The sequence below is a fragment of the Ischnura elegans genome, chromosome 13 (genome assembly GCF_921293095.1).
Source record: "Ischnura elegans chromosome 13, ioIscEleg1.1, whole genome shotgun sequence".
Lineage (NCBI taxonomy): Eukaryota > Metazoa > Arthropoda > Insecta > Odonata > Coenagrionidae > Ischnura > Ischnura elegans.
In genome coordinates this window covers 10,364,678-10,378,581 of record NC_060258.1, presented here as the reverse complement: position 1 = coordinate 10,378,581, position 13,904 = coordinate 10,364,678, and the positions used below count along the sequence as shown (strand labels likewise).

Here is a 13,904-nt window from a genome sequence, read left to right as displayed (position 1 = left end):
CGTTAACCACGTTTGAAAAATAAGTTGGTCTCTTCAATATCGAAACTCTTCAAGGCACTTGAGACGAGCGAGAAGAAACCATCATGCTGGTTGAGATATGTGGATGATACCTTTGTGATCTGGCCACATGGAAAAGAAAAACTTGAGGAATTCCACATACATCTAAATACAGTACATCCAGACATAAAATTCAAAAAAGAACTCGAAGAAGGAGGTTGTCTTCCCTTCTTAGATGTACTGGTTAAAAGAAAAATGGATGGAAGCCTAGGCCATTCAGTGCACAGAAAGAAGACCCACACAGACAGGTATCTGAATTCAACATCGCATCACCACCCACAACAAAAGGCCTGCGTCATTAAAACGCTAACCCACCGAGCCAAAATCGTGTGTGATGCTGAGCATATCAGTGATGAAATGCAACACCTTATGTGGGCACTGAAAGGTAATGGTTATAGTGTCTCTTTCATTAAAAGGGCAATGAAAGAAAAACACCCTCCTCAAGATGACGGCCACAAGGGGAAGAAGCCACTTACATACGCTAAAATTCCATACATCTCCGGGGTCACCGATAGAATCGCCAGAATCCTCCGTAAAGGTAACATTAAGACTCGCTTCTGCACCGTGAAGAAGATTCAGAATATCCTACCTTCACCGAAGGATAGCCATCCTCCCCTTCAATCTATGGGAGTGTATGAGGTTCCCTGCTGCTGCGGCAGAAGCTACGTGGGACAGAGCAAGCGTTCAATCTCCCAAAGGCTTAAGGAGCACGAAAGGGCGTTAAAATTACATCAGTGGGACGCATCAGCTGTTGCTGAACATTTTGCCTCCAGCCCTGGGCATAGAATAATGTTTGACGCTACACGGGTGTTAGCGAAGACGGAAGAATACCATCCGCGTCTTATACGTGAATCCATCGAGATTGCGAAAAGACCTAATAACTTTAATAGGGAGGATGGGTATAACCTCAGCCGTATATGGAGAGGGTTCCTAGCACAATATAATGGCCAACGGCTATCGGCTAAAATTCAAATCAAAAAACATAAATAAGCTCGGGACGAGTATAAATTCCTTCCATTCTCTTGATAACGCTCCCAGTAGGAGGAGTGAAACGTCGAGTTAAAATGTTTTCTACACAGCAATACCCGAAAACCACCAGCAACATAGTTAAAATAAAATACGTAATGTGTTATTCCAATCGTAGTAAAAGTTATCTAATCGATACCCGGGGAGAATTAATTTTTTTTAAACTGGATATTCGATATTAAATATGTATGGCATGGGTGTATGGCATCTACAAACCATGGAAATTTTTTTCATATTTTGTAATTAAATCACACTGAAATAACACTTAAATACTAAATGTGTTATTAAAATCGTTTAAGAAGTTATCTGATCGAAATCCGATTAGAAGTAATCTTTTTACACCGGATGGTTGATTTTAAATGTGTCCCTTGGGTGTATGGCATCCACAAATCAGGTAATCTTTTCGAAGGTTTTACTTTAATCAAACTGAAAGTCTACTAAAATACTTGATATGTTATTCAAATCGTTTAGGAAGTTATCTGATACACATCCGAGGTAATGTTTTTACACCGAATGGTTGATTTTATATGTCCCCTGTGTATATGTCATCTACTCGCTTTGCTCGCTGGGGGGGTGGGGGGGGCTCTACCCCCCTACACCCCCCACAAAGGCCTTCGCCCTTTCTATGGAAGGTCTTATACTTTTTGTATGCCGCTTGCTACTTACGGTTCTTTTACTTTTCAATTGGGTAGATTAGATATAGGTTATATTTCTCTATGTTCCTATGTATGGTTATGTCCTATTTTCATTATGGAACATGTGATTCCGAAATTGAGGAGCATAGTCAGTGAGGTAAGTGACTCATTAGCTAAACATTCTCTCTTTTGAAAATATCTAAGCAATGTATTATTTTGAGGTGTAAAGTTAAGTGAGGAGTGATAAATTTTCAAGTTTTTAATATTAAAATCTTGAAATGTGATTGATTTCAGAAGCAGCTCAGGTTTATAGAGGGTTTACACATTCTTTGTTGCCTCGATTTTCAAAATTTGTCAGAATAAAGTAAGAAAGAAAAATGGAGAGATTTTGGCACCATAACTTCAATTCAAATGCCGCTATTTACAAACGGCGCACACGGTTCGAAGATATGATAAGACACAATTGGAAGACTCGGAAGTGGAATATTGTTCACGTGCGGAGGCGGAGAAAGGCCCCTCATTATTTCATTATATCCTAAATCGAAAGATTATTACTCCTGGAGTACGTATTTCACGCACTTAGATTTCTAAATAACGATATCTATTTTTCGCGATGAAATGAATACTGAAATTTTCCATTCGTGTGAAAACGCGACAGCTAAATAAGAATGATGGGAAAAGCCTGTGTGACTTCATTCTGGTTCCTGCTTCTGCCGTGTGAGGTGACGTTGGGACGAGGATGTGAGCGCCGCTGCGATGCTACCTCTTGGTTTAAGTAAGAATTATTAATACCCTATCAAACGAAGGAAACTTTCCGAACTTAGCCATTTTTAATAGGTGATTTTTAAGAGATGTTTCCCTGAGCCCTGTGCCTCATGCATGTATTGGTAATCTCAGACAATGTAAAACTCCTCATGACTACTAGGTCCCTGTGGCGTCACGTGGAGTGGCATCGCATGGGCGCCAATCTGGCCTTTTTCTAATGCGGTTAAAATTGACCTTTGCCATTCGTCTAAACTGGGATTTCTGAAACCAAATAGTTTGTATATTGTGAATACACTAATGGTGGTTAAGAAATCGCAATCAATGCCTTTCGTTTTCTTTGATGAAGGAAACTACCCTATTTGCAGTAAACTGTAGATTGCAACATGTTGATTGGGCAACAAATGAAGCCTTGAAATTCATAAACAAAGCTAAAAACTGATTACCGTGCAACGATATAATAACTAAGGGTAACAAAACACAGTTTACTGTTCTGTATCTAGCGCATTTCCCAAGATCATCTATCCCCCTCTATTCAACACCAGCCCCCCCCCCCCCCTCTGAAGCTTTCCTCTTCTCCAAACTGAAAAAAGTCCCAGCTCGCGCAAGGATCATATTTCGAAGGCCTTAGCTTCGAAAAAAATATCAAGATAAACTACAACTATAGAAACGTGTTTTCCGCCCCTCTTTTTCTCTCCCACTGACCTCTTTCAGCCTTCCTGGTTCAAAGTTCCCCATTTCTGGAGGTCAACCGCTGCATGAGTCATCTATTAGGATATCTGAAAGAGATGTTAGTTGAATCAACTACCTATATGCCCAAATTGTTTCCATGAAATTAAAATAATCCAATAATCAACTAAATTCCTGTTTGAATCCTTTAAAGGAAATCTCAATTACGCGTAAAAATCCTGGGTTTCCTGCTGTATAGGTCGAACATTTCCGCATCCGTCGTTTTTTTTCGTCCCCCCGAAAACGATAGATCGAGCTTTCATCTTTTTACTAATACATCCAACAAGGGAAATAGAAAAAAAAATCGTGCGTTTAATATGCTTTGTGCAATTCTAGAATTCGAATATTCGAGCAATGATTCGAATATTCGAGTTTGAGAAATCTTCTATTCGACCCATCTCTAATTTGAAGTATAACGTTTTCATTGTGAGGAATATCGTTCGAAAGTCGTGAACATCATATATCACCTCAAATTGTGTATAAATTTCGGTGAGTACACCTACTTATGTCGTAATTCCCCGTTAAACTCGGATAAATTTGCTGTCAATGATGCGTGTGGAGTGCAACGTAAACCTATTTTAGACTTTGAGTGCCGGCTGCTTAATTTAAAGCCCTGCTGAAAAATCCAGCCATTTTTACTGTATTCGTAATTTTTTTAAACAGTAGCATCAAAAATATATTTATTCCGACGTGTATTTCAATAAAAATGGACTTTGCTCTTCTTTATGATTGAGGTGAAAAACATTTAATGTATTTTTTAAATATATAATTTAACAATGAAAATCTATACTGTTTTTTTTTTAAATAAAAAAGTTGCAACATATGATGTACCGCCATAGCATGCATAATAATTTTTTTAAATACGCTTTATTTGAACAATATAAAGCATGGAAATCATAAAAGAGCATTGTTCCAAGAAAAAAATTATAAATCCTGGATGACAAAAAGGGTCAATGCACCCTCAACGAACGGTCCATTGGCCCAAAGAATTTTCACACCAAGTGGCCTAAGATGAGGATGCCGGTAGCTACAGAGGACTTTTCGTCCTCAAGACATAAAGTGAACTCTTTTTCCATCGAGCAGTCGATTTTTTGAAAAAGCAGAACCCATAAGCAGTAAACTGGAAAAGTACCACGGGCGAAATATAACGGCTTTACGCCTACAAAGCCAATTAAATGGAAAATATTTCCGTCCATTACAAATCCTCAGAAGGATTAGCAGGGCGTAATATTACGTCCATGACACGCAAAGTGTCAAATACGCGGTGGTGTGACAACAATATTCAGGGGCAGATTTGAAGACCCTCTTTCGTAATATTCCAGAAAAAAAACATTTGACATATGAAAATTTTATTGCGAAAAATACGCCGTTCTTAGCATATCTCATCACATTTTCCACCCAGAAATATTCTTGTTAAACATTTACCTCTGCTGCTAACCGACTCATTTTGTTTGGAGAGAAATCATAGGTATTTATGCAAGAATAAGTAAGAATATATCACTTCATTTATTAGAATCAAATTACAAAATCATAAAGGTTTACATAATATAACAACATCCGTTTATGGTTGGCAACAGGTTTGAAAAATATATATTTATCAACCAACTGATATTGTCTCTCTTCTCAGCGACGAAAGACAGAAATAGCAAAAAAACATATGTCTTCTAGACTAAATTGACAAATAATGGCAATAAAAGAAAACTAAATCATTGTACAATGCATTCATTTGTAAAAAATATGGATCTTGTAAGATCCGTATTGTATGTGAAACCATCAAACAAATTGTAATGAATAAATCGCATCAAACAAATTAACATTACAATACATCATTGTAAAAATTAAGTACCTAGATACAGGATCTCTTTGCCGGAGAATGTAAAACACTTTCATAAAATAGGAGAATTAACAATTAGTATAAAATATACTCTGAATGTACTACATTCTTTAAAAAAATTAAATTCCATATAATTTTTTTTTCTGCCATTATAGGTTAGGAAAAATACAATATGCAGGTGTTACCAAGAAAAAATATATGTTCTTTTTATTGATGTAACACCTGAAGTAATGAATTAATGATTATATTTTCAGAATGCGGATATTATCGTAAGTACAAGCATTGCATCTGAGCAGTTGTGCGATTTGTGGTAAAGGCATTAAAAAATTAACATGGTATGTTATAATAGCAATAATAAACAAACTATAACAATAATATCCAAATTTGCATATAAAGGCTTTGAATATAGCACCAATTAGGTAACAATTGCGAAGGCATTGATATATGTTGGCCATAGTCACTTTTCAACTCCCGGTTCACCAAAATGACTGACGTGGAATAAAATACGAATCTCTTCTTTGAGACAATGAATTTCAGGAACAAGAACAACTACTTCAAGGCACTCATCTCCGACGTTTTGTTGAAGGCACATTCTCCATACCTGTTGAAGCAAGTAAAAAAAACAGATGTAAACAAATTGTCTGTGCTTGACGCAATTCAAATTAATGAAAAAGTTGAGGCCGAATGATTACAATGAAGACAACAAAATGTACCGCCATCACGAATCCACGAACCCAGGTCCCCTGGATGAAACGCTGACCACTATTCCACCTGAAATCATGGAACTACATTCGGCTTGTGAAAAGTACCGCATGAAAATTAATTACTTACAGCCAAACTATGGCCCATTCAACGGAACCACTTCTAGTTTAGGGATGTGTTCACCATTCCGAAGGCCATAAAAAATACGGCACTGAAAAAGGTGGAGCAAGTCTTGTGGTCTCTCCTTGTGAGTAGCATTTGGATTTATATTTTTAAGTGTTCTGGCAAGGGGAATAGAGCAGGTGTTGGTTTAATTATTCTCACGGATCAGTCTTCTTTCGTGAAAAAATATAAGACGCAAGGATACCAGTTTAGTTGGAAGGTAATCTTCATTAAAAGGTAATGCGATTCACAACACTTTCTCATTCAGTTCTTGTGCATATTATTAACTACATAATTGTCATAAAAGTGCTTTGTCATAAAAGCGTTTGATTGCAAGTACCCAGGAGAAACTTGAATAACTACTTTGCTTTATAGCAGGAATGGGGTTATTATTTATCCTATCATTTTTTTTTGCTTAAATTCGAAAGATTGTTACTCCTGGAGTGCGCATTTCATGCTTTTAGATTTTTATATGATGATGTCTATTTTTTGTGATTAAATGAAAAGTGAAAATTTTCAAGCGTGCGAAAACGCAACGACTAAGTATGAATGATGGGAAAACTCCATGTGACGTCGTTTTGGTTCCCACTGCCGAGAGTGAGATGACCTTGGGGCGAGGCTTTGAACGCTGATACGACGCAGTATGCTAGCAGGTAGCAGAGTACCCTACTAGCTGGAAGCGCTTGGCTTAAATAAGGATTATTAATACCTTATCAAACGAAGACAAATTTCCGTTCTTAGCCAGTTTTAATAGGTGATTATTAAGACATGTTTCCCTGAGGTCACCGCCTCATGCATGCATTGGTAACCTCAGACGATGTAAAACTCCTATCTACTCGTATAGAAACTAGGTCCCTGTGACGTCACGTAGAAGAGAATCGCATGAGCGCCAATCTGGCCTTTTTCAAATGAGGTTAAAATTTGACCATTGCCATTCGTTTAAAATGGGATTTATAAAAACCAAATAATTTGTATATTATGAAAACCCTAATGGTGGGTAGCGAATACCAATCAATGCATTTCGTTTTCTTTGATGAAGGAAACTATCCTATTCAGAATAAAAGATAAGTAATGCTTAATAAAGGGATCGTTTTACTGCATGACATGACAAATGACCATGGTACTATAGAAAAGGGGTGACAATATTCAAACGCATTTTTTAAATTTTTCCCGAAACTGAAATCTGGAAATTAGTGGGGGGGACTATTTTCTGAGGGGAACTATAATCAGAGAAATATGGTGTTCCATGAACCAGATAATACACAATGTTATGCAAAAAGTCAACTCGTATATGTAAACATAAACATGGATTTGAATACTGATCCTAATAATATTGCATGATGTAAAGGCACTGATGTCGTTTGCACGAATGAAAACTAAGCCTATTGTTTCAGCAAATAGAGAGATAATGCTGCTATCTTAGAACAGGTTTCTACCATAATACTGATAGAAAATAGTTTTTTTCTTTCAGTTTATTACAAATAGTACTTAAATGTGGCAACTTCAGTTTAGGTTGGTAACTACATATATCAAACCTAAAAACTTATATTTTGAGCATTAACTACATTAAAAATGCCTTAAAAATACTTTGTTTTTGTTTCAAGGAATTAGACAAAGATCAATAAACTGTGTTTTGATATCATAAATTATTATAAAATTCGATTGAAATCAGTTTTTAGCTTTGTTTATGATTTACAAGACTTCACATGTTGCTAATAAGTAAAGCACCACAAATTTCTCAGCCGACGACAATGGTATCAAAGAGAATCTGATGCAATCTAGAGTTGACTACCATTAGTAAATCTGTTAAGTGGATTTTTCATAAAAATTCCTTGATTCTGATTAAATGTTCACCAAGTAAGTCAGTTACCTCAGCCACTAGCTCCTCATTTTGGGAATCACATGGTGAATGAAGGAGAACGTGAGCAAAGGCATCTGCTCAAGCAGTATCGACATTCCTTCCTTCGAACCGTACTTGACCAGCATTGCCGGGACGACCGAAATCAAAGATACTTCTCTCGCTAAAGATGATTTCATACTGAAGGCATCATATACAAAGCCATCCATGGTCACTGAGTCCTTCTTCTGCGACGTATCAAGCACAATTTTCTCGTACAGTTTCTCATACATTTCATCGTCACACGCATAAGGACATCCTCGGTTTTTGAAGATTAAGTACATCACTATCTGTGCCAAGCTCTGAGCTAGAGAAACTTCAGGGTCAAAAGTTTCGTCAACATATTGGCCCCTTATATTTACGTCGATTTGCCCACCCGTACCTCCCAAGTAAACCCTGCATTCAAAAATGTCGGCAAACGTAAGAAATTCTGTTCCATTACATTTTTTACCATCTAGGTTGACCAATCGTTTTACTAAATTCGAGATATCATGGGAATCACAATCGATAAGTACTTTCAATCCACGATTTCTCTCCAGGAACGTTAACATAAGAGAGGTGAATGGGGATGCTTCGTATATCTTCTCGTAAAAACCTCTGACTTTCTGAGTTTTCTCTTCATTATTCTTCCATACTTCCGTGAGACTCATCATCACATCCACACATCTATTTAGGGCTCTATTATTTTCCTCTACATCATTTCCCTGGTCTCCATCCTGAGGAGCGCCACCTTCAGGCGAACCTGAAGATTGAGACCTTGCACTGTGCGCCTCTTCTTGCATCTTTGCCGTCACACAATCCTTCAGAGGTGCGATATCTTCAGATAATCTGGTAACACTCTCCTCCAGTTTTCGGAGCAGAATATCCCTGGACGTGATCTCTTTGTGCAATGCGTTCATCTCACCCTGCAATGAAGCGAAATTGCTGGATTGCTGGTGGCATAATTCAGTAATTATATCTCTTATCCCTTCTTCTCGCTTGGCCAACCCATCTCGTGTTACAGCCTCTTCAACAGGAAGGATTTCCACTGTGTCTCCAGCACCTGCCATTTCAACTGCACCTAGAAATAAAAAGAAATGCATTGAGTATGAGGGCTGCCCATGAAATAATGCACCACTATTGTTTTCTCATCCGACAAAAATGGTATCATTGTGAAACGTTATGTATGCATCATCTGAAGTTCCATGGATCTGCACGCAAACTTACTAGTTTTTCCGACTGATAGCTTAGCTGTATGACCATCTGTCAGTGAGCTACATTAAAAGCAGTGTACCTTCACTGAATTTCTCACTGATGGGAAAGAAATTGAGGAGAATATTCAATATACGTTTGTGCAAAGATTATGGAGCATCTACGGCCAACAAGATTGCAGTTATTCCCAGGGTTCAGAGGACGAGAGCATCAGAAGGCAGTGTGTTGGTGCTTCAAGATTAACATCAGTCAGGGAGACCATTCATATTGTCAAACCTGATGGCAGCACGGTGAAGTTGCCATTGCCATGTCAGTGACACTAAAGAAGCAGAGCGATTAATTCAGAACAACTCAGTTGAATACTAAACTCTTGCTATACCGAAACATATTATATTCAAGTCACTTATCCTGCATTTGCCCAGTGGGTCCAATGTGAATGAATGTCTAGAAAGATATCATGTAGATACCAGAAAAGCAGACATTCAGATATTTACAAAATTTCAATAAAGGTTATTTCAAGATATTTTATAGTCATTAGCTAAAGACATTCCAGATATTTTGTGCTGTCTGGGCTATTAAGGCCTCGTTACATGGTACATTAACATGTACAAGTTAACATACGTTTGCGTGAATGAAATTTGTGGACCGGAACGAAACATGTACGAATGGGTGAACCTAATTAGAACAGGTTCTATTTTTTGTGCATGCATTCTCACAAATTGGGTGGTTACATGGTGCATTTTGTCGATCATGCTCACGTTCATTCATTTTGACATTAACCCGTACGTGTTTTAGTGTATCATGTAAGAAGGCAAGGACGTACCCGTCATTCATCGCCGTCCAATATCATTAATTTAATAGCACTTATCAATGAGGACATCGAGAGAATTAACAGTTGGGCGCAGGCCAATCCTTTGGTTCTCAATGACAAGAAAACAACAGCAATAATTATAGGGAGCAATTATTTCTTTTCCCAATTAGACCATGAAAATCTACCAAAAATAAGACTTGGTAGCCACAATATACCTTATGAGGAAACGGTAAAAAACCTTGGAGTCATATTCGATCGAACCCTTAGCTGGAAGCCTCAAACAAATTATGCGAGGCGCAAATTTTTGGGATCACTGCATCAACTTGTCAGAGCCAGAGAAATACTTACACCCGACATACGAATTTCATCAGTTAAAACAATAGTCTTTCCTCACTTGGATTATTGTACAGCTTTATTCACTAACCAAGACGACGCAAACAATAACAGACTCCAATTGGCCATGAATTCGGCAGTAACATTTATTTACGATTTAAAAAAATGGGACCATATTAGAAACTATTATAACCGCCTTAACTGGCTTAAGTATAAAGAGCGTCGCACCCTTCACATAATAACTCTAGCCTTTAGTGTCTTAACGACCGGTTACCCGCCATACTTGTACGAGAAATTCGTTAGAAAATCTGAGGTTCATAATATACCTACCCGTAATCATAACATTGACCTCCATTTTCCAAAACATCACACGCTACATATGAACAAATCATTCATAGTAACCGCCTCACGAATATGGAACTCTCTCCCAGCCCAAATAAGAAGCAGTACAAACATCAATAGGTTTAAACACAGCACATATGGGTTTCTGAAGAATGCCTCCTTATCCCCAAGTTAAATTTCTTTTGTTTATGTTCACTTTCTTATGTTCATATTTCTTGTTTATATTCACTTTCTTATGTTCATATCTCTTGTTCATATTTCTTTTGTTTGTCACCTTAAATTTTGTAATTAGTGTGTTATACCTAAGTGCGACTATTTATTTTTTGTCGAAAATATTGTATTGTTTTTTTTATTTTTTTAAATGCACTAGGCGATATGCACTGTTCACATTTGTCTGTATATGTATATATATTTATTTACTTTTTTCTTTTATTTATCTATCTCAATATGAAATGTAGAAAGCTGTATACTTATATTTTCTCATGGGCCCCAGAGCCTACGAAAATAAACGATATTATTATTATTATTATTACCCAGGATCATTACAGGGGGGGGGAGGTTGGGTAAGCCATGTGATTTGTGAGATTATTTCCTTCAAAAAATAGTTTTACTTAGTTACATATCTTACACTAATATAATTCATTTCTCGTGAACTTAAAGAAAATTTCTTGAATACTATAGTTTCAATTCAGTACTGAATATGCTTAAACACTTTTGCGATATTAGCTTCTCAGGGGGGAGCTTGCCCCCCCCCCTCCCAACCCTCGCTGGGTACGCCTATGAGTATGATGAAGAACGCACATTTTAACATTCGAACTCACTACACAATTTTTACTAAGGGTGCGATTCATACGCGGCACTTTAGGCTAAAGTATGCTTTAGCTGGGCTAAAGTCTGCTTTTTCCGTTTCATAAACGCCACTTTGGGAGAAAAATGGCCGAATCGTCAATTTAATGTAAAGTGCCCACCTGGAGTTGACTTTTGGGCTAAAGTGTCCTTCACGGATGAATAAATATGACTACACAGGCTGTATTACAAGTTAAAATAAGAAGATATTTGGGTTACGGAAATGAATAGGAACTAATTTTTTTGAGAGAACACAGCAGCAGACTGGCGCGTTTCATGAAATAACCAGACACTTAATGTACGTCTTTTCCGTGAAAAGACATCGAGTCGGTATTGATGGAGATGACCCATTACTTAAATTTTGAAGTTGAGCTCTATCGGTCATTATACCAACAAGAAAATTTTATGATTATGTGATAATTACAACAGAGTGAGTGGTTGAACAGGTTGGCATAATTGTTAAGTTCTTCGGTTATTTATGAGTTTATATTCTCGAATTTCCCTTAAAGATACTTGAATATGATAGCAAAAGTGGCGTAAATGGTCTTCGTAAGCAAATACTTGATTTTCATGTCACTTGGCCAGGCAAATGGTAGTTTCTATACGTTGCATTGCATTTTAAGCGTTTTCATTCCATAATTGCTTAATGTATTCTTTCCGTATGCCTCCATATCACGTTTAACATGTTTCTGTCATTTCGAAACTAGAGAGTTTCTTTTTTTCGACTATGCATTTGAATGTTTACAATGACGATATAGGATCTCGTAATGAAAGGCAGCAATAAAAATAAAGCATACTTTATTTCATAGTCATATTATCTGCAGCAAAGCTATATTTTCTCGAGGATGTAGGATTGTTATGAAATTTTATTTACACAGCACCACAGACTTCATTGATATTTTTCACTGCAAAATTCGTGAATGGATACTGGGGTTAGGTATCCACATATGTCGAGGCATCATTTCAAGTTGACAGAGAGATATTTATATTGATATAAGTCCATTCGCACATTCAGCATGTTTCATTGCGTGGCCATTCATTCATTGGTTTTCATGACATAGGTATGCTTGAGTGTCCATTTCTCTGACATAGATAACCCCTATGGTAAAAACTCCAAGAATTAAAATATTGGTGAGCATAAAAGAATTCATTACACACCATACCTCCTTCAAAATATGCAACCACTGATTGGTAAATATTGAAATTAATTATAAGGTTTCAAGTTAAAGCGAGAGAATTTCACCCACCTTCACAGGACGCATACCATCAAACCTCGCCTAACACGTAGCAGTCCGAACACCAAATACATTTAATCATACAAGATGACCATAAAATGACATGAAAATATCAGCATTTGAATAATTACTTCACTAGAAACATCGAAGTATGCACGAAGCTAATTAAAAGTGAGCTTTTATTCAGCCAACTCAGTTCATTAACGTGCAGAAAAGCTTCCAATAACGCAGTATTCATCTACATTTGCACACAGTAAGAGAGAACGAAAAAATGCAGTTTAATAAAAGCTCAGCAAAATACAACACGGAAACGAGAACCATGTAAACAAGTACGCATTTAATATCGTGTGTCAACTTTTTCTTCACTTTTTCGCGGCGTTGATTGCCGACACTCAAAATTTCAAGGCCTGATCGAGATTTTGGCAGCTTAATTGTCACATTAAAAAGTGAGATCTTTGCAATGACTATTAAACGAACTTTAGCTAAGTCTCACTTGACCGTAAAGAGAGTCTTCGTAAAGTGAGCAATTTCAGTGTCGTCTATGAGTCGCATCCGTCATGTTACGCATCACTGAAGGTTGGATAACCGGGTATTCGACCCTACATAACATGCAATCTAACGTTGCATCCCTAATTGCATTGTTAGAGCACCAACTTTTAAACAATATGTATTTAACAGGACTTATTATCCCACTGTTGAGATCTAAATACAGTAAATTTTAAAATTAAATCAACCCACCTTTTTAATCTCACTGCAACATTAATACTATAAATTGGACACATGCGATTCAGTCCATCACGCACTGATATCTGGCAGGGATCGCGTAATTAATGAATACATTAAAGAAACGAGTGGAGTGATACAGAACTGTCTGAATGTTTTTGTGTGACAATAAAGAATAGAAGTAATGAAACACTTACCGAAAGTAATGCCAAAACAATAACAATCTCTTTATCCTGGCTCTCCAGGGAAAAAAGCATGCGCACTTTATCTCCACACCGTACACGAAAACTGTTGAACCTGTCCTCGCTCTGACCGCCACTTGAGTAGCGATGTTGTGATCAATTGTAATCGTTGTAATTACGTCCACACGCCTAAATGCCGCGCCACGAGAAGGGGAGAAATTCACTGTCACTGTAAAGAGGTGTTGAGGGTGTTGAGCTTTCCGCGTCTACCCCGGCCTCTGTGGCGTGGCAATCGCGTGACGTCAGGATAACAGCCAATCGACGGTTACTGGCAGACGACAACAAACCGTTTGGAATCGTTTAATCTGGTTTAATCGTAGCCTACGTTGTATACATGAATGAATGTACTATATATGAATAACGTAGGCTACGGTTTA

The 13,904-nt window shown here is 37.3% G+C and overlaps 1 protein-coding gene across 1 annotated transcript; it reads right to left on the bottom strand.

The window, feature by feature from the left end:
• Nucleotides 1-5,337: 5,337 nt before the first annotated feature.
• LOC124170200 lies at nt 5,338-13,640 on the bottom strand. Its single transcript, XM_046548897.1, has 3 exons — nt 13,483-13,640; nt 7,778-8,864; nt 5,338-5,644 (listed from the first exon to the last, which is right to left on the bottom strand). Exon 2 carries the CDS (start codon nt 8,851-8,853, stop codon nt 7,786-7,788), a length of 1,068 nt encoding a protein of 355 aa, XP_046404853.1. The 5' UTR covers nt 8,854-8,864; nt 13,483-13,640; the 3' UTR covers nt 5,338-5,644; nt 7,778-7,785.
• Nucleotides 13,641-13,904: the final 264 nt, after the last annotated feature.

Bases quoted from the DNA above. Each gene is read 5' to 3' on its own strand.
- LOC124170200 (XM_046548897.1), bottom strand. From the start codon at position 8,853: ATGGCAGGTGCTGGAGACACAGTGGAAATCCTTCCTGTTGAAGAGGCT.